The sequence below is a fragment of the Zea mays genome, chromosome 7, assembly GCF_902167145.1.
Source record: "Zea mays cultivar B73 chromosome 7, Zm-B73-REFERENCE-NAM-5.0, whole genome shotgun sequence".
Classification (NCBI taxonomy): domain Eukaryota; kingdom Viridiplantae; phylum Streptophyta; class Magnoliopsida; order Poales; family Poaceae; genus Zea; species Zea mays.
The window spans coordinates 174,931,840-174,953,875 of NC_050102.1; the positions used below are offsets into that span (position 1 = coordinate 174,931,840).

At 46.8% G+C, this 22,036-nt stretch overlaps 1 protein-coding gene across 1 annotated transcript; it reads right to left on the reverse strand.

Moving 5' to 3' along the window:
- Positions 1–7,858: 7,858 nt before the first annotated feature.
- On the reverse strand, positions 7,859–10,542 carry LOC109941218 (uncharacterized). The gene is made up of 4 exons (XM_020541753.2): positions 10,390–10,542; positions 10,080–10,305; positions 8,931–9,166; positions 7,859–8,856 (listed from the first exon to the last, which is right to left on the reverse strand). The coding sequence occupies exons 1-4, from the start codon at positions 10,540–10,542 to the stop codon at positions 8,380–8,382; spliced, it is 1,092 nt and encodes a 363-aa protein (XP_020397342.1). The 3' UTR covers positions 7,859–8,379.
- Between the last annotated feature and the right edge of the window lie 11,494 nt (positions 10,543–22,036).

A 22,036-nucleotide genomic window follows, 5' to 3' on the forward strand; every position in this document is an offset into this window, starting at 1 on the left:
AATATGAGAAACAAAACCAGTTCTTCGATTTTGCAAATCATAGTGAAAGGACCACGATGCCAAGAGGGGGTGAATTGGGCTTTTCTAAAATTCTAACAAAAGATTAAATCCTAAGCATGAGCTCAACTTCTCCCAAACTACTAGCAACAAGTAAAAGCTACGACATAGAGAACAACCCTTAGTCATTATTGCAATTACTAACTAAGCAAATACACAAAGTAAAATGCTCAAAGTAAATGCGGAAAGTAAAGTAGGGACAAGAAGACTCCTCCAATTTTCTCGCGGTATCGAAGAGTCGACACTCTCCACTAGTCCTCGTTGGAGCACCCGCACAAGGGTATCGCTCCCCCTTGGTCCTCGCAAGAACCCTGCGCTCACTATGAGAAGATCATTTTCCTCTCCGACGCGGTGGATCCCTCACGACTAGGGCTAGAAAATAAGCTCGAGGCTCGTGAGCCGGCTCGAGCTCGGAGCGGCTCGTGAGCCTCGAATGAGCCGAGTGAACACTACACGACGGTTGATCTTTAGCGACCCTTATTTGGGACCGACGGTTGGTCGCTAAAATTTATGGACCGACGGTTGGTCGCTAAATGCGTTTATAGCGACGGTCTGTGGGTCGCTAAAAGTTTAGAAATTTAACGACTTATGGTCGATCGCTATAGAGTTAAGTGTGTGACTTATGGTGGGTCGCTATAGGGGTACGTCAGTGTGTTCCACTTATTAAAACATCAACACCCCTCAACCCTAGCCGCCTTGCGCCGTCACACTCAACCTAGCCGCCAGGCTCTCTCCTCCTTCGTCCACGCTCGTCTCCTCCTACGCCAGGGCGGGGCTGCTGGCGGAGTCCCGCAGGGTGTTCGATGAGCTGCCTGCTGGGGCCGCGGCCGCGCGCAACGCGATGTTGTCGTCGTATGCGCGAGGCGGGCGCGTGGGCGACGCAGAGCGGCTGTTCGCGGGAATGCCCGACCAGAGCGTGGTGTCGTGGACCGCAATGGTGTCGGGCTACGCGCAGAACGGGAGGCATGAGGAGGCGGTGCGCACGTTCCTGGACATGTGGGACGGGGCCGGGGTGCGGCCCAACGAGCTCACCGTCAGCAGCGTCCTGCCCGCGTGCGCTGCGCTCGGGGCCCTCGCGCTGGGGAGGAAGGTGGAGCGCTATGCCAGGGGGAGAGGGATGCTCAGGAACGTCTATGTCGCCAACGCCTTGGTCGAGATGTACGCCAAGTGCGGCAGCATCCACCGGGCTTGGAAGGTGTTTCGGGGCATGGGGACGCAGAGGGATCTTTGTTCTTGGAACTCCATGATCATGGCGTTTGTCGTGCATGGCCTCTGGACGGAGGCGCTGACCTTGTTTCATAAACTGAGGGTGAGGATGTCTTGCTTGCACTTCTCTTCTTATCCCTGCTTCATTCGCTTTGCATCCAGCTTGCTTGACCAAATATGCTTCGAAGCACCAAACTAGTGACCAGTAACCTTAAATCCAGATTATGCACCGTAGTTGGTATGGCTGGAGCTGATTTTACTCTGTTTAGATGACAGGGGCAAAACCAGATGGCATTACATTTGTTGGAGTCATTTTGGCCTGTACTCATGGAGGCTTGGTGGATGAAGGCAAGCTGCTTTTCAACTCGATGAGAGGGGAGTTCGGTCTTAAGCCAAGAATCGAGCACTATGGTTGCATGGTTGACCTGCTGGGGCGTGTTGGTCTGTTAAAAGAAGCTAACAGTCTGATCGCGAGCATGCCAATGGAGCCTGACGCCGTAATCTGGGGAGCCCTGCTTGGAGCCTGCACTTCCATGGCAACTTAGAACTAGCGAAAACAGCGGTGGAAAAACTAATGCACCTGGAGCCACACAATACAGCTAACCTAGTGATCCTTTCGAATATATACGCGTCATGTGGCAAATGGGACGGTGTTGCCCGGGTGTGGAAGCTGCTAAAGGAAAAAGATCATAAGAAATCTGCTGGGTACAACGTTATTGAGTTAGATGGTAGGATGCACAAGTTCCTGGTTGAAGATAAGTCGCATCCAAGATCTGAGAAGGTATATGACGCCCTGGATAGCATCACGCTGGCCATGAAGCTTGTCAGCTCGGAAAATCCTGAAGTGGAAAGCTGATTTTAACGTCACGATCTTCTATCCCTTTTATTTATGGGAGAAGAAACTGAGAAAACCATTTGAGATTGGTCATGGACTTCTTGCTCAGATCCTCCATATCAAGTGAATGCACCACACCTGAATATCAATGGATTTTCCTCTACTACCAAATGGTCATTTCTCTTGTTCTTACAATGAACAATTCAGAGGTGCAAGTGCACCAGACAGATATAAGCATATAATTGCATGACATACCCGAAGCAGGTGAATTCCTCTGCTTCTCTTTTAAGTTATGAAAATCTGGATCCTACATGCAGGTTATTAAATAAAACTGGAGAACAATTTATTACAAAGGAAGCTTATATGCTTTGGTGGTTTAGTTTTGATGTAGTGTATGCTTTCTGCTTTGCTGCATTTCGAAATGGAAATAGGGTCAAACATTTTCCTAAATAATTTTGGTGGTTGAATTGCCCAACACAAATAATTGGACTAACTAGTTTGCTCTAGATTATATGTTCTACAGGTGTCAAAGGTTCATCTACAACTATTCTAAATCGACTGTCCAGAATACCGTAGATTATTCTGGACAGGAGAAGCTTTTTGGAAAAACAGACCAAGCGCGGACCGTACGGGCCCTTGCGGCGGACCGTCCGCGACACCAGGATGATCCTCGGACAGAACCAATGCAAAAACACATATCTCTACTACGGACCGTCCGATGAAAAAGCAAGCTCCGTCCGAGGCCAAGCGCGGACCGTCCGGCCTCAGGCGCGGACCGTCCGGTCGGTGCAGAACCAAAAAGCCCGAAGGTGACAAGTTGAGCAAAAGGAATTATAGAGCTGGCGCGGACCGTCCGGGACCAAGGGCGGACCGTCCGCGTGGTGTCACCGAGGCAGATAGCCGTTGATCTAGCCGTTGATTTGTTAGAAGTATCCGTTGAAGATGTCAGAATCGACCGTTGGAGGGTCGTGGACCGTCCGGGCCCTAGCCGCGAACCGTCCGCCAGTGCAATTTCTGGCAGATGCGCCCCAACGGCTATATGGATGGTTGGGGGCTATAAATACCACCCCCAAACGGCCACTTCAAGGGTGGGAGCCCAAGCAACATTCCAAGTCATCTAGTTGACATACTCAAGCCCTCCCAACCACATATATTCATTGATCCATCCTATACACAAGATTTAGTCCACTACAACCAACACAAGTGCCACAAAAGAGAGAGCAAGCAATTGAGAGCTACTCAATTGAGTTTAGCCCTAGCGCCTTGTGAGATTCATTGAGAGATAGTGTGTGCTACATCTTTGTGTTCATTTGTGCGTGGAGTTTTGACTCCCATCGAACTTCCTCCAAAGTTTTGGAGGCTTGTAAAAGCTAGCAAGAGACACCAAAGAGTGTGGTGGTCCTTGTGGGATCGAGAGTGATCCTTGAAAAGAAGAAGAGCTCGCCGATCCTTGTGTGATCGGTGGAGAGAGGGAAAGGGTTGAAAAAGACCCGTCCTTAAGTGGACTCCTCAACGGGGACTAGGCCTTCGAGGGCCGAACCTCGGTAAAACAAATCACTCGTGTCTTGTGTGCTTATTCTTGTGATTTGTTTGTCCTCTCCCTTTCTAAGTTTCTCTTGCACCACTCTTTGCTAATTCTATTTGGTGTTGCTTTAAGTTAACTTCCCATTTAGTGAAGCAACTCATTGCAAGAGAGAACTAGTGTTATTGCTCTTCTTACTTAAGCCTCTTGCTTTATTCTCATAAGACTTGTTAGTAATATTGATTTATCAATTCCGCATTATTTGAAAGCAATACTCTTTACAAGCAAGGACTTAGTTTTTATACTCCGATAATTATATATCTTGTTCTAACCACTAATCAAGGGATCTAGTTAGGGGATAAAGTTTTAATTTTCAGGTTTCGCCTATCCACCCCCCTCTAGGCGACTTTCACCGAGCCGAACCCGTTCTTTGAGCTCGATTTTGCAGCGAGCTGAGCCGAGTCAGCTCGTGAGCCTTGCAAAATTGACCAATTTATAGAATAATAATGAATATTAGATAATTTTATGGATAATAGCTATGTTTTTAGTCTTTAATGATGAATATATTACAATTTATAATTTAAGTTACTCATAATATTGAATGATGATTATATATTCCAAATTTATATAATGTTAATTCACTAAATAATGCAATAATAAGTACCAGGATATGGCTCGCGAGCCAATGTCGAGACGAGACTCTTTCTCCAGCTCGTGGAATGGACGAGATGAGCCGAGCCGAGCTCGTTCAGGCACCAAACCGCACCGATAAAATCCTCGAGTTCGTTCAGGCACCGAGCTCGTTTCCAGCCCTACTCACGATTGCGTACAATCTTCGAGTCGGGTCACCAACAAATCCTTCGAGGTGATCACCGAACTCCAATCGCCACCGAGCCGTCTAGGTGATGCCGATCACCAAGAGTAATAAGACATAGACCTTCACTTGACCAAGAGAAGCCTAATGCATGTGGTGTGTGCTCTAGGTGGCTCTCATGCGCACTAATGAGATCCTAACATGGGATTATGATTTTGCTAATCACATCACTATGCTTTATGGACTTGCAATGTTCTAGCAATGAATACAAGTGTGTTGGGGCAGCAAGACACTCATAATGGGTGGTAGAGGGGTATAAATACACCCACCAACCAAAATTAGTTGTTACCGTATGTTGCTGCGCATGGGCGCACCAGGCAGTCCGGTGCGCCACCGGTCCACCAACTGTGTGCTTCCAACGACTAGTTTTGACAGCTAGTCATTGCTCTGACGTCGCACCGGACAGTGAACATGGATTGTCCGGTGTGCATCAGACAGTCCGGTGTCGGGCTAAAGTTCAAGTCTGTGAATAACGTGCTCTCGGTTTTCTTCAGCTAGCTGAGGCTGCTCTCGGGCGCTTTCGGGCCTGCTGCCAGGAAGAGCACTGGATAGTCCAGTGCACACTGGACAGTCCGGTGCCCATAGGTCAGCAATCCCAAATTCTTACCTTAGGTTTTTTAAATCATTTTCAATTCTAACTTGTGAGTGAGTTATAGAGTGACACCTAGCACTAGTTGTGAGTGTGGACATGCACCGCCACTACACTAGATTTCTCTTGGTCAAACTAACCATCCACAACCCCTCTTTATAGTACGACTAAAACAAAAATAGAAGTCCTAACTTACCAGGTGTCCACAACTCCTTCGACACTTAGGATATGAAGTCCTTCAACTTTTGATTCATGTTTTTCATCTGAGGGATCGTTTTCATCGTTGTAGTGCAACTCCCTGCACTGTGACCTAACTTACTATTTTTTCTACAAAACACACGTTAGTCATATGTAATCTTACGTTGTCATTAATCACTAAAACCAACCAGGGGCCTAGATGCCTTCACATATGTCTAGAAAATAATTGAATGTGCTTTTGTTCTAGGCTAATAACCTCCGTCGGAGCTCTGGTTATCCAAACCAGAGGTCCAAAATTTATTTAAAAATGTTTTTGAAAAGCTCTGGTAGTCCAAATAGGAGGTCCATAATTTACTAAAAATGTTTTCTTTTTCAAAAATCTAAGAATCTCCATCGAAGATATGGTTCTACATAGACTGGCTTGCCACATATGTTCTTTTTAGAACTCTGTCTTCCTAGAGGTTTAACATTTGACATTTTAGCACATAAATGGTTAGACCTAAGAGGGGTTGTATTTATACTTTCTCTCTCTCTCTCTGGCCACAATCCGTCTACCTTGAGCCAAAACATTCATGCGCCATTTTACCACTCTCCCTTTTTATAAGGCTTGTACAAGTGGTGAGAGATCTAGAGAGTTAGGTTGAGAGATTGGGTGTTTGAGAGCAAGATAGAGCAATCCCACCCTTGAGTACTTGTATCTAGCATTTTTACTCTCAAACTTTGCTCCTAGACAGCTTTGGTGGTAGCTAGTGAGTAACCAATTTGTGGGACACACTCGTTTTTGTAAGAAGGGTTAGTCTTCCTACTAAAATAGGAAAGAATATCCTTAGTGGATTGGTGGAAAGATGTTGCTTTGGACAGGACCATGAGTAGACCTTATTGGGTAATTCATGACTTCCACAACAGAGATGCATGTCTCACTTGGTAAGGTCCAAACCTCGATAATATTTGTTGATTTATGTTCTTCATGTCACTAGCACTAGACATCCCATTTAGACCAGACATCCGGTCTAGACTAGATCTGGTGGAGACCAGATTTTAGGTTTAGACTAGACCTACAGTCCAAGAACAAATTTTGAAACTCTATTTTTTCAGGAACACCTATTCATGCACCCTCCAAGTGGCATCTTGGTCATTTCACATCACATTCTTATTAGGTTGTGTTGCACATGTTGCCTCACTAAAAAAACTTGCATGAGAAAATGTAGCACCCCGAAAATTCAAACCTTGAAATTTTCTCAAACTCACTCTAAATTCAAAATGAATTTTAAATTTTGTTTCAAAATGTTTGTTTGCGAGTTGATATCAACAAATAAAATATAGTGGTCTATATTCTCTCCAAAATTCTCCTCAAAATATCCAACAAATATTTCCATAGTGACCCCCTCAAATGTTTTCCAGAAATACTGCCTAAATATTCCACCGATAATTCTCCAAATATTTTCCTTCTCAGAAATATCTACAGAATCATTTTTAAAGTCTCTACAAATATTTACTTCATAATTTTCCTCATGCTCATACGTATACGTACGCCTCCGGTGTCATACGGTGAGCTCTACAAGCTAATTTCACTTATACATGACTAATACATGTTTATCTCCTACTAATCCTCGCATCCTCCCATTAATCCTCGCCTCCTCCCTCTAATCCCCCACCTTGCCTATAAATAGAGGGGCAAGGGCCTCCTCTCAAGCCACACTAAGTCATTTCATGGCAACTCTCTCCCCTCCCACTCCCACTCCCACACAAGCACAACACAAGCACAAGGATCATTCGATCGTTCGTCCACCTGTTCATAGTCCGTCTGATTGGTTGTTCGGCTGGGTAGAGCCTGGTTTAGACCCAGATACAGGCTGAGCCTAGCATGTATACATGGATGCAACTAGTTAATTTGTTACGTGTTTGGTTTCCTGTATCGACTCAGCCAGGATTTAATGAGCTCGTGTTTGGTTTCCTGTACCAACTCATCCAGGATTTAATGAGCTCGTGTTTGGTTTTCCTGTACCGACTGATTAAATCTAAAGAGCCACCCTACGCTGTTTTAGTGGTTTTCAGGTGTATATACTTGTATTATGCTCAAAACAGAAAAGAACATAAAATTAAACGTCTGATAATCACTTGTAAACGTCTGGTTAAAGATTTGAGGCTGAAAACAAGTAAATTGTATTAAACAGTATATACAAGTATATACAAGCATAAAACAAGAAAAGATCTTTAACCAGAAAAGATCTTTTCTGTTTAACACGTTCTTTGACAGAAGTATATACAAGCATAATCAGCTTAACAAACGTTTAATCAGATTAACAGACGTTTTTCTGTTTAATTTAAACATCTGATAATCTAAAATATGCCACATAAAGGGAATTATCAGCCGCCAGATTATACAAGTGACAGATCTGATTATACAAGTATATACAGTAAACAGATGCTGTAATAAACAGTAAACAGATTATACAAGAATAGATTATCAGCATAGATGCTGTAATAAACAGATTATACAAGATTATACAAGAATATATGCTGTAAATACAAGAATAGATGATATAATAAACAGTAAACAGTAACCAGATTATATTCAAGTTAAAGGTGATTATATTATCAGACGTTTAAACAATAAACAGATTTGTTTATATTCAAGTAAATTGTTTAATTTAACCAGATTATACAAGAATAGAATGCATGGATAAAAAACAGTAAACAGCATAGACAAGTGAATCTGAAATAAACAGTAACCAAATAGCAGTAAACAGTAACCAGATTATATTATAGCTACACTTATTTTTACATGCATGGAGAGTTTGAGCAATCAGCTACTATGAATTATCAGCTACATTACAAGTGAATCTGAAATAGCAGATAAAAAACTCAAATAGCAGATAAACCCATTTGGTCACACAAGACAACAAGACTTCAAACAAGTGAATCTGAAACACCAAAACCAAACAGAAGAGAAAGCATCTGAAACAGCATAGACATCCTCTTTCATCCAATTTGCTCAAACAGAAGAGAAAGCAGACACTAAATAGGACAAGTGAGTTTTTGGGACTTATGACTTGAAACAAGTGAATCTGAAACACCAAAACAAGTACTAACCCTTGTCAGTCCTTAAACCAGATCATGTGGTTTAGGGCATACATGAGAGCCTCCCTAGAGAACCCAGGACAGTTGATTACAACATTGTAGATCCCAGGTGCTGCTTCAGCATGGATGCTTTCACGGACAGCAGCAGCAACATCAGATACAGCCTCTTTCATCCCATTGAACACAACAACATCTTCATCAGTCATGTACCTCTTCCTCTTCCCTAAGTTGGACATAGGCTTGGTATCAATGGAGTCACCAGGGGTACCCTTATCAACAGTCTTTCCCTTGCCAGTTAGATTGGAAGCATCAACAAACTCTGAGGTCACTTCAATGCCATCATCAAAGATGTCAACAATGTCACTTGGCTTGCCCAAAGGCTCATTTGAACCCATTGCAAACCTACCAGTGGCAACCCCACTTCCAAAAATGATTTGCATAGCCATATAGTTCTCTATGGGCCTATTGAGGTAATCAGCATCTTTTGGGTGATCCTATTGAGTTAGCAACTCAAGTTAGCAATTTCAAGTTAGACCAAATTAGAGAAATGGAAGGTGTTGGTCCTAACCTTGATGTAAGCAGCATAATGACCCTCTTCTAAGCTTATGACAAAGGTATCCTCATTCCAAAGAGCGCCACTAATGTCCTTTAGTTTGCAAACTTTGACCCACCTAGACCTCCACTTACGAAGGTGATTGTACACTTGCTGGCCTGTTACTTCTTGGCCACAGAACTCGGAGACATTTTTAGCAACAGAGTTAAGGTGGATTTCCTTAAAACCCTTGTTAGTCCTAACCCCAGTACCTATCAAGTCAACAAAACAGCGTAGAACAAACCCAGACATTGCTGCACTCCACCTAAGAGCAGGCCTAGCCCCCTGGCTACCAACCCTAGACACCATGTCAGCCATAGCTGGAACAAGTAAAAGATTAGGGGGGAAGACAGATAGATATTCTCAGCATAGGAAAGTAGAAGTAGAAATAGTAGTAATGTCAGCATAGGAAAGTAGAAGAAGTAGTAGTAATCATCATTGCTAGTCGACAATGGTATCAGGATGTAAGTAATGTCATCATTAGCAACTAGGCACATCACACAAAGAAAGTGACAATGTTCATCATTGCTAATAGACAATGTTCTCAGCATGGAACTAGATCTTATAGAAAGTGACAATGTTCATCATCTATGAGCAACTTAGCACAGTACATAATGACCACTATCCCCTATTTTGCCACATCTGTTGAGCCCAATTGTCCCTGGTAGCAGACCAGGCAGCATTGTCCATGACAAGGTCAAGGGGAGCTCCCTCATGAACTTGATTTGCAGCCCATGTGTCTTCTAGTGGAATATGTTCATCATTCCCATGACGAAGAATCCAGTTTTGGAGGATACAACAGGCTAGAACTAGCTTTACTTGTGTCTTGTATGGATGGAAAGGTTTGTTGTATAATATTTTGAATCTGTTCTTCAAAGCACCGAAGGCCCTCTCTATTGTCACCCTTAGTGATGAATGTCTAAGGTTGAAGAGCTCTTTTGGGTTCTGTGGATTCCTCCCCCCATATTCACTCAAGTGGTACCGTGTGGCACGGTAAGGGGGTAAAAACCCAGGCCTGATAGCATAACCAGCATCCACAAGGTAAAATTTACCTAACATCATAGATCATATATTAGGGAATACCAAGGGAAGTGTGTATTGTGTAGACCAATACTAATTTTTTACCTTGGGGCACTTTTAGACCATCTTCTCTCTCAAGGGCATCAGCAAGGATAAGGGCATCATGTGCTGATCCCTCCCAGCCAGCAAGAACATATGTAAACCTTAGATCAAAGTCTACAGCAGCTAAGATGTTCTGTGTTGTGGTGTGTTTCCTGCCAAGGAAGGCAGCTCTCTGATTTCTAGGAACTCTTGCTAGCACATGAGTGCCATCAATGGCACCAATACAGTCCTACACATTAGGGCAAACATTTGTTACTACAAACCCTACACATGAAAAGGAAGGGATTAGTAGTGGTGTGTTTGGATGGCTGACCTTGAAATAGGCGTACCATCTGTGGCTATCTCTAATTTTGGTTGGTGTAGCAGTTGAAGGTGGCAAGATCATTTCATTTCTTAGTTCACCAACAACATACAATACTTCCCTGAAGTATCTGCTGATGGTCTCAATAGACCTTCGAAAGGTCATGTGTACAACTCTAAACCTTTGGTTATGACCTACCACATGTAAAAACATGGCAACCTGCTCCTCTACTGAGCTATGAATACTATCTCTCAATAGTTGCCTAGTGCGAAAAAGGTCACACAACTGCATAAAAGGGGCTCTTCTCATCCTAAGTAAGTCAACACACTCAACATCAGTGGATTCATAAATAAATCTCAGGTTGTTTTGTCTCTCTTGGTCTCTTTGGTGCATTGGGCCATAAGTGATAGACCTCCTAGCATGCAGTCGGTACCTCAACCATGCATCCAACCAGGCTGACATAACTGCTACAAGTACCACGGCCTTTGCAATTAGCCGCCGACGTGCAATAGTAGGATCCATTGCTAGAGTAATAAAATAGAAAAGGAGATTAGAGGTCTAAGTTGGCTCACATGTACTGTGCTAGTTGCAAATATATGAAAACATATTGTTACATGAGCCACGGCTGCAACATACAAGAGATGTGCCACCCAGAGGCATAAGCATCATAGAACATTGATCTACAGCTCAGAAAATATAATTGATGTGCTAGTTGCAAATATATGAAAACATATTTGTCGGCGTTTCGAGACCGGGGGTCCCCAAGCCGACGAGTGAGTGTGCTGCGTGCCCCAGCCCAGATGGGTCGAGCGCGTGGGCGAGCGCGAAGGGGGGAGAGGCGAGGTGGCCGGAGACGGGCATGAGAGAGGTGGAGATCCCGCGGCCTTCGTGTTCGTCCCGCGCCCAGGTCGGGTGCGCTTGCAGTAGGGAGGTTACAAGCATCCACGCGGGTGAGGGAAGCGAGCGGCCCCAAGAGAGCGCCTGTCTCGTCCTCGTCCCCGCGCGGCCAACCTTCTCTAAGAAGGCCCTGGTCCTTCCTTTTATAGTCGTAAGGAGAGGATCCAGGTGTACAACGGGGGGTGTAGCAGAGTGCTACGTGTCTAGCGGAGAGAGAGCTAGCGCCCTAGGTACATGCCAATGTGGCAGCCGGAGAGGTCTTGGCACCTTGCTGGCGTGATGTCGTGGCTGTCGGAGGAGCAACGGAGCCTGGCGGAGGGACAGCTGTAGGAGCGGTCGAGTCCTTGCTGACGTCGCCTTGCTTCCGTAAGAGAGCTGAGAGCCGCCGTCGTCACAGAGCTTGCGGAGCGCCATCATTGTCCATCTGGCGGAGCTAGCCAGATGGGACGCCGGTCTTGTTCTCCGTGACCCGAGTCGGCTCGGGGTAGGATGATGATGGCGCTTCCTGTTGACGTGGCGGGCCTGTGCCCTAGGTCGGGCGACGTGGGGGCTCCTCCGAAGCCGGGGTCGAGTCTGTCTTCCGTGGCCGAGGCCGAGCCCCCGGGTCGGGCGAGGCGGAGATCGTTCGGCCGAGGCCAGGGCGGAGTCCGAGCCCTGGGGTCGGGCGAGGCGGAGTTTCATCGTCTTCTGGGGCTGAGCCCGAGTCCGAGCCCTGGGGTCGGGCGGAGCGGAGTTCGCCGTCTTCCGGGTCTTAGCCCGAGTCTGAGCCCTGGGGTCGGGCGGAGCGGAGTTCGCCGTCTTCTGGGTCTTAGCCCGAGTCCGAGCCCTGGGGTCGGGCGGAGCGGAGTTCGCCGTCTTCCGGGTCTTAGCCCGAGTCCGAGCCCTGGGTCGGGCGGAGCGGAGTTCGCCATCTTCCGGGTCTTAGCCCGAGTCCGAGCCCTGGGGTCGGGCGGAGCGGAGTTCGCCGTCTTCCGGGTCTTAGCCCGAGTCCGAGCCCTGGGTCGGACGGAGCGGAGTTCGCCGTCTTCCGGGTCTTAGCCCGAGTCCGAGCCCTGGGGTCGGGCGGAGCGGAGTTTCCTATGGCACCTTTGGCCAGGCCTGACTGCCTGTCAGACTCACTCTGTCGAGTGGCACTGCAGTCGGAGTGGCGCAGGCGGCGCTGTCCTTCTGTCAGACTGGTCAGTGGAGCGGTGGAGTGACGGCGGTCACTTCGGCTCTGCCGGGGGGCGCGTGTCAGGATAAAGGTGTCAGGCCACCTTTGCGTTAAATGCCCCTGCAACCTGGTCAGTCGGCGCGGCGATTTAGTCAGGGTTGCTTCTAAGCGAAGCCAAGGCCTCGGGCGAGCCGGAGGTGTGTCCGCCATAAAAAAGGGGGGCCTCGGGCGAGATGGAAGTCTCTCGAGGTCGGCTGCCCTTGGCCGAGGCTAGGCTCGGGCGAAGCGTGATCGAGTCACTCGTGTGGACCGATCCCTGACTTAATCGGACCCATCAGGCCTTTGCAGCTTTATGCTGATGGGGGTTACCAGCTGAGAATTAGGCGTCTTGAGGGTACCCCTAATTATGGTCCCCGACAGTAGCCCCCGAGCCTCGAAGGGAGTGTTAGCACTCGCTTGGAGGCTTTCGTCGCACTTTTTTGCAAGGGGACCAGCCTTTCTCGGTTGCATTTTGTTCCGGTGGGTGCGCGCGAGCGCACCCGCCGGGTGTAGCCCCCGAGGCCTCGGAGGAGTGGTTACACTCCTTCGAGGTCTTAATGCCTTGCGTAATGCTTTGGCTGGTCTGGTTGTTCCCTCATGCGAACTGGCCGTAGCCCGGGTGCACGGTCGGGGCCCAAGCTCTCGGGCTGGTATGTTGACGCTGTCAACGGTTTGGCCGGAGCCGGGTTTGCGAGAGCAGCCCCCGAGCCTCCGCACAGGGCGAGAGGACGATCAGGGACAGACTCGGCTTTTTTTACATACGCCCCTACGTCGCCTTTCCGCAAGGAGGAGGGGGAGAGCGCCATGTTACCCTCGATGGGCACCGAACATGGTGTCTCCGGTGAGCTGCAAGCGGGTAATCCGAGTGGACGTCCGTGCCCCGTTCGTTGGGGGTCGGCTAGGGGCCCAGAGGCACGCCCAAAAGTACCTGCGGGTGATTTGCCGGACCCGGTCCCCTGGCGACGGGGTCCGAGGGCTCGATGCCTCCCTCCGATGGGATTCCGTTACAAGATCGTTCCCGCTGGTCTCGGAAATGTCCTAGGGTACCTCGGGAGCGCAACCCGAGCCTTGGTTATGTATCGAACGTACCCCTGGTCATCCCTCGCTCGGCGTCTGAGGCGACTGTGAACCCTTCGGGGGCCAGCCTTCGAACCCCTGATCAGTAATGGGCGCGGAGCCCGAGTAGCCTGAGGCGGCCATGGAGCCCTTCGGGGGGCTGGCCTTCGAACCCCTTGAGAGCACCTAGAGGGGGGGTGAATAGGTGATCCTGTAAAAACTTAACTTATAGCCACAAAAACTTGTTAAGGGTTAGCACAATAATTGCCAAGTGGCTAACGAGGAGATCTTGCACAATACGACAATCACAGAGAATTCAACACAGAGGAGACACGGTGATTTATCCCGTGGTTCGGCCAAGTACAAAACTTGCCTACTCCACGTTGTGGCGTCCCAACGGACGAGGGTTGCAATCAACCCCTCTCAAGCGGTCCAAAGACCCACTTGAATACCACGGTGTTTTGCCTTGTTTATCTTTATCCCACTCGCGAGGAATCTCCACAGATTGGAGTCTCTCGCCCTTACACTTAAGATTCACAAAGAAGCACGGAGTAAGGGAGGGAGCAACACACACAAATCCACAGCGAAATGCGCACACACACAGCCAAGAATCGAGCTCAAAGTCTATCTCAAAGTTCTCACAAGAACGGAGCTTCGAATCACTTAGAATAACAAGCGGATGCGCAAAGACTGAGTGTGGATGATCAAGAATGCTCAAGAGTTGCTTCGTGTACTCCTCCATGCACCTAGGGGTCCCTTTTATAGCCCCAAGGCAGCTAGGAGCCGTTGAGAACAAATCTGGAAGGCCATCTTTGCCTTCTGTCGTCGGGCGCACCGGACAGTCCGGTGCACACCGGACAGTGTCCGGTGCCCGATTCCTTTCCTTATTTGGCGAAGCCGACCGTTGCAGATGCAGGAGCCGTTGGCGCACCGGACATGTCCGGTGCACACCGGACAGTCCGGTGCCCCCTTCCGACCGTTGGCTTGGCCACGTGTCCCGCGCAGATTGCGCGGCCGACCGTTGGCCCTGCCGACCGTTGGCTCACCGGACAGTCCGGTGCACACCGGACAGTCCGGTGAATTTTAGCCGTACGCCGTCAGCAAATTCCCGAGAGCGGCCTCTTCGGCCGAGGCAGCCTGGCGCACCGGACACTGTCCGGTGCACCACCGGACAGTCCGGTGCCCCAGACCGAAACTGCCTCTTGGCTGTACACAGCCAACTCTTCTCTTTTCTTCTTCTCTCTGTTTCTACCACTTAGACAAGTATATTAGTACACAAAACCAATGTACTAAGACTTAGAAACATACCTTTGCTCTAGATTTGCACTTTGTTCATCCATGGGTATTGATTCACATTTAAGCACTTGTGTTGACACTCAATCACCAAAATACTTAGAAATGGCCCAAGGGCACATTTCCCTTTCAATCTCCCCCTTTTTGGTGATTTATGCCAACACAACATAAAGCAACTAGAACAAGTGCAAAAACTTCAAATAAAATAAATTTGAGTTTTATTCAATTTTGGCATATATGGATCATCCTTTGCCACCACTTGGTTTGTTTTTGCAAATCAAACTCAAATCTCTATCTCTAAGTCAAACACACATGTTGAAGCATAAAGAGAGTCATTCCAAAAGAGATTGATCAAAGATTTCAAAAACTCCCCCTATTTCCCAAAGTCAAACCTTCTCCCCACAAGAAGCCAACTTTTGACGAAAGAGACAATGCAAGAGTTTTGAATAAACCAAAAGCTCTATTCTACTATTTTCAAAATCTCTCAAGTGGTAGCTGATCCATTTTTCACTTTTCACTTTGGCCTTTATTTTCTCCCCCTTTGGCATCAAGCACCAAAACGGGATCAACTTTGGCCCTTTAACCCCATTGCCTCACCAAAGTCTTCAATTAAGAGCAAATGACAATAAGAGTTCATGAGATGAACTTGGAATAAGTTACCCTCTCATCGGAGTGCAGTGGAAGTCTTTCATGGTCCAAGTCCACCTTTTCCCTTTTAATTTTCCTTCGAGACTAAATCAAGCAACTCAAGCATATGGTTAGTCTCAAAGGGTCAAGTTGTAACACATCTCCCCCTAAACATGTGCATCACTTTGTAACGGACTTGTGAGGTCCAGGGAGTGTTTGTACAACTTGAGCACCATAATAAGCAACAAAATGCAGAATGAACATGACCAAAGGCATAAACACATGTATGCTACAATTCAATCCAAGTTCCGCGAATCTAAGACATTTAGCTCACTACGCAGCCTGCAAAAGGTCTTCTCATCTAGAGGCTTGGTAAAGATATCGGCTAGCTGGTTCTCGGTGCTAACATGAAACACTTCGATATCCCCCTTTTGCTGGTGGTCTCTCAAAAAGTGATGCCGGATGTCTATGTGCTTTGTGCGGCTGTGTTCAACAGGATTTTCCGCCATGCGGATAGCACTCTCATTATCACATAGGAGTGGGACTTTGCTCAGATTGTAGCCAAAGTCCCGGAGGGTTTGCCTCATCCAAAGTAGTTGCGTGCAACACTGTCCTGCGGCAACATACTCGGCCTCAGCGGTGGATAGGGCAACGGATGTTTGTTTCTTAGAGTTCCATGACACCAGGGACCTTCCTAAGAATTGGTACGTCCCCGATGTACTCTTCCTATCGACCTTACATCCAGCATAGTCGGAGTCTGAGTATCCAACCAAGTCAAAGGTAGACCCCTTTGGATACCAGAGCCCGAAGCAAGGCGTAGCAACTAAATATCTAAGGATTCGCTTCACCGCCACTAAGTGATGCTCCTTAGGATCGGATTGAAATCTAGCACACATGCATACGCTAAGCATAATATCCGGTCTACTAGCACATAAATAAAGTAAAGAACCTATCATTGACCGGTATGCTTTTTGATCAACGGACTTACCTCCTTTGTTGAGGTCGGTGTGTCCGTCGGTCCCCATCGGAGTCTTTGCGGGCTTGGCGTCTTTCATCCCAAACCGCTTTAGCAGATCTTGCGTGTACTTCGTTTGGGAGATGAAGGTGCCGTCCTTGAGTTGCTTCACTTGGAACCCAAGGAAGTAGTTCAACTCGCCCATCATCGACATCTCGAATTTCTGCGTCATCACCCTGCTAAACTCTTCACAAGACTTTTGGTTAGTGGAACCAAATATTATGTCATCGACATAAATTTGGCACACAAACAGATCACCATCACATGTCTTTGTAAAAAGAGTTGGATCGGCTTTCCCAACCTTGAAAGCATTAACAATTAGAAAGTCTCTAAGGCATTCATACCATGCTCTTGGGGCTTGCTTAAGTCCATAGAGCGCCTTAGAGAGCTTACACACATGGTCGGGGTACCGTTCATCCTCGAAGCCAGGGGGTTGCTCTACGTACACCTCCTCCTTGATTGGCCCGTTGAGGAAAGCGCTCTTCACATCCATTTGGTATAACCTGAAAGAGTGATGAGCGGCATATGCTAGCAAGATACGAATTGATTCTAGCCTAGCCACAGGAGCAAAAGTCTCCTCGAAATCCAAACCTGCGACTTGGGCATAACCTTTTGCCACAAGTCGAGCCTTGTTTCTCGTCACCACCCCGTGCTCGTCCTGTTTGTTGCGGAACACCCACTTGGTTCCCACAACATTTTGCTTCGGACGAGGCACCAGTGTCCAAACTTCATTTCTTTTGAAGTTGTTGAGCTCCTCCTGCATGGCCAACACCCAGTCTGGATCTAGCAAGGCCTCCTCTACCCTGAAAGGCTCAATAGAAGAGACAAAGGAGTAATGTTCACAAAAATTAACTAGTCGAGATTGAGTGGTTACTCCCTTGCTAATGTCACCCAGAATTTGGTCGACGGGATGATCCCTTTGAATCATCGCTCGAACTTGGGTAGGAGGTGTTGGTTCCGCTTCTTCCTCCATAACATGATCATCTTGTGCTCCCCCTTGATCACATGCCTCCTGTTGATGAACCTGTTCATCGTCTTGAGTTGGGGGATGCACTGTTGTTGAGGAAGAAGGTTGATCTCGTTCAACTTGTTCCTGTGGCCGAACTTCTCCAATCGCCATGGTTCGTATAGCGGCCGTCGGAACATCTTCTTCATCTACATCATCACAATCAACAACTTGCTCTCTTGGAGAGCCATTAGTCTCATCAAATACAACGTCGCTAGAGACTTCAACCAAACCCGATGATTTGTTGAAGACTCTATACGCCTTTGTATTTGAGTCATAACCTAACAAAAACCCTTCTACAGCTTTGGGAGCAAACTTAGAATTTCTACCTTTCTTCACTAGAATGTAGCACTTGCTCCCAAATACACAAAAGTAAGATACATTGGGTTTGTTACCGGTTAGTAGCTCATACGACGTCTTCTTGAGGAGGCGATGAAGATAGACCCTGTTGATGGCGTGGCAAGCCGTGTTCACGGCTTCCGTCCAAAAGCACTCGGGGGTCTTGAACTCTCCTAGCATCGTCCTCGCCATATCGATGAGCGTCCTGTTCTTCCTCTCTACCACACCATTTTGCTGTGGTGTGTAGGGAGCGGAGAACTCATGCTTGATCCCTTCTTCTTCAAGGAATTCCTCCACTTGAAGATTCTTGAACTCGGACCCGTTGTCGCTCCTTGTCTTCTTCACTTTGAGCTCAAACTCATTTTGAGCTCTCCTGAGGAAGCGCTTGAGGGTCCCTTGGGTTTCAGACTTATCCTGCAAAAAGAACACCCAAGTGAAGCGGGAAAAGTCATCAACAATAACCAGACCATACTTACTTCCTCCTATGCTCAGATAGGCGACGGGTCCGAAGAGATCCATATGCAACAGCTCCAGAGGTCTTGAAGTGGTCATCACATTCTTGCTGTGATGTGCTCCTCCCACTTGTTTACCTGCTTGACAAGCTGCACAAGGTCTATCTTTTTCGAATTGAACGTTAGTCAAACCTAACACGTGTTCTCCCTTTAGAATCTTGTGAAGGTTCTTCATCCCCACATGTGCTAAGCGGCGATGCCACAGCCAGCCCATGCTAGTCTTAGCTATTAAGCATGCATCTAGACCGGCCTCTTCTTTTGCAAAATCAACTAAATAAAGTTTGCCGTCTAATACACCCTTAAAAGCTAGTGAACCATCACTTCTTCTAAAGACAGACACATCTACATTTGTAAATAGACAGTTATACCCCATGATGCATAATTGACTAACAGATAGCAAATTATAACCAAGAGACTCTACTAAAAACACATTAGAGATAGAGTGCTCATTAGAAATTGCAATTTTACCTAACCCTTTTACCTTGCCTTGATTCCCATCACCGAATATGATTGAATCTTGGGAATCCTTATTCTTGACGTAGGAGGTGAACATCTTCTTCTCCCCCGTCATATGGTTTGTGCATCCGCTGTCGATAATCCAGCTTGAACCCCCGGATGCATAAACCTGCAAGGTGAATTTAGGCTTGGGTCTTAGGTACCCAACTCATGTTGGGTCCTACAAGGTTAGCACAAATATCCTTAGGGACCCAAATGCAAGTTTTGTCTCCCTTGCATTTTGCCCCTAATTTTCTAGCAACAATTTTCTTATCTTTTCTACAAATAGCAAAGGAAGCATTGCAAGCATAATAAATGGTAGAAGGTTTGTTCACAACTTTTCTAGGAACATGAGCAACATTTCTCCTAGTAACATTTCTATCATACACATATGAAGAACTAGGAGCAAACATGGCATGAGAATCATAAACATATGAATCAAAATCATTACAAGCATTTCTAGCATGTCTCCTATCATGGTACATAAAGGCATGGTTCCTTTTTGCACTACTAGCCATAGGGGCCTTCCCTTTCTTCTTGGCGGGAATGGGAGCCTTATGGCTTGTTAAGTTCTTGGCTTCCCTCTTGAAGCCAAGCCCATCCTTAATTGAGGGGTGTCTACCAACCGTGTAGGCATCCCTAGCAAATTTTAGTTTTTCAAAATCACTTTTGCTAGTCTTAAGTTGAGCATTAAGACTAGCCACTTCATCATTTAGTTTTGAAATTGAAACTAAGTGTTCACTACAAGCATTAACATCAAAATCCTTACACCTAGTGCAAATTGTAATATTTTCAACACAAGAGTTACTTGCTACTTCTAGTTTAGCAGTTAAATCATTAATTTCACCTTTTAAAGAAGAAATGGTTTCATTACAAGTAGAAAGTTCACAAGAAAGTATTCCATTTCTTTTAACTTCTAGAGCAAGTGAATTTTGTGCACTAACAAATTTATCATGTTCTTCATATAAAAGGTCTTCCTGTTTCTCTAAGATTCTATCCTTTTCATTTAAGGCATCAATCAACTCATTAATCTTAGCTATCTTAGTTCTATCCAATCCCTTGAATAAGCTAGAGTAATCAATTTCATCCTCACTAGATTCATCATCACTAGAAGAATCATAAGTATTAGCATTACGAGTGATTACCTTCTTTTCCCTTGCCATGAGGCAAGTGTGATGCTCGTTGGGGAAGAGGGCCGATTTGTTGAAGGCAGTGGCGGCGAGTCCCTCATTGTCGGAGTCGGAGGAGGAGCAATCCGAATCCCACTCCTTGCCTAGATGCGCCTCGCCTTTGGCCATCTTGTAATTCTTCTTCTTTTCCCTCTTGTTTCCCTGTTCCTGGTCACTATCGTTATCGGGGCAGTTAGCGATAAAATGACCAATCTTACCGCACTTGAAGCATGAGCGTTTCCCCTTTGTCTTGTTCTTGCTTGGCTGCCCCTTGTGACCCTTCAGCACCGTCTTGAATCTCTTGATGATGAGAGCCATCTCTTCATCATTGAGCCCGGCCGCCTCAACTTGCGCCACCTTGCTAGGTAGCGACTCCTTGTTCCTTGTTGCCTTTAGAGCAATGGGTTGAGGCTCGTGGAGTGGACCGTTCAACGCGTCGTCGATGTATCTTGCCTCCTTGATCATCATCCGCCCGCTCACGAATTTTCCAAGTACTTCCTCGGGCGTCATCATCGTGTACCTGGGATTCTCACGAATATTGTTCACGAGATGAGGATCAAGAACGGTAAAGGACCTGAGCATTAGGCGGACGACGTCGTGATCCGTCCAACGCGTGCTTCCGTAGCTCCTTATTTTGTTGATAAGGGTCTTGAGCCGGTTGTAAGTTTGAGTTGGCTCTTCTCCCCTTATCATGGCGAATCGTCCAAGCTCGCCCTCCACCAACTCCATCTTGGTGAGCATGGTGATGTCGTTCCCCTCGTGAGAGATCTTGAGGGTGTCCCATATCTGCTTGGCATTGTCCAAGCCGCTCACCTTATTGTACTCTTCCCTGCACAAAGATGCTAAGAGAACAGTAGTAGCTTGTGCATTTCTATGAATTTGTTCATTTATAAGCATAGGGCTATCCGAGCTATCAAATTTCATTCCATTCTCTACTATCTCCCATATGCTTGGATGGAGAGAGAATAAGTGACTACGCATTTTGTGACTCCAAAATCCGTAGTCCTCCCCATCAAAGTGTGGAGGTTTGCCAAGAGGAATGGAAAGCAAATGCGAATTCGAACTATGTGGAATACGCGAATAATCAAATGAGAAGTTCGAATTGACCGTCTTCCTGTAGTCGTTGTCGTCGTCCTTTTGGGAAGAAGAGGACTCATCGCTGTCGTAGTAGACGATCTCCTTGATGCGTCTTGTCTTCTTCTTCTTCCCATCTTTTCGCTTGTGGCCCGAGCCCGAGTTGTTGGACTTGTCATCCCTTGGCTCATTGACGAAAGACTCCTTCTCCTTGTCGTTGATCACAATTCCCTTCCCCTTAGGATCCATCTCTTCGGGCGGCTAGTCCCTTCCTTGAAGAGAACAGCTCCGATACCAATTGAGAGCACCTAGAGGGGGGGGGGGTGAATAGGTGATCCTGTAAAAACTTAACTTATAGCCACAAAAACTTGTTAAGGGTTAGCACAATAATTGCCAAGTGGCTAACGAGGAGATCTTGCACAATACGACAATCACAGAGAATTCAACACAGAGGAGACACGGTGATTTATCCCGTGGTTCGGCCAAGTACAAAACTTGCCTACTCCACGTTGTGGCGTCCCAACGGACGAGGGTTGCAATCAACCCCTCTCAAGCGGTCCAAAGACCCACTTGAATACCACGGTGTTTTGCCTTGTTTATCTTTATCCCACTCGCGAGGAATCTCCACAGATTGGAGTCTCTCGCCCTTACACTTAAGATTCACAAAGAAGCACGGAGTAAGGGAGGGAGCAACACACACAAATCCACAGCGAAATGCGCACACACACAGCCAAGAATCGAGCTCAAAGTCTATCTCAAAGTTCTCACAAGAACGGAGCTTCGAATCACTTAGAATAACAAGCGGATGCGCAAAGACTGAGTGTGGATGATCAAGAATGCTCAAGAGTTGCTTCGTGTACTCCTCCATGCGCCTAGGGGTCCCTTTTATAGCCCCAAGGCAGCTAGGAGCCGTTGAGAACAAATCTGGAAGGCCATCTTTGCCTTCTGTCGTCGGGCGCACCGGACAGTCCGGTGCACACCGGA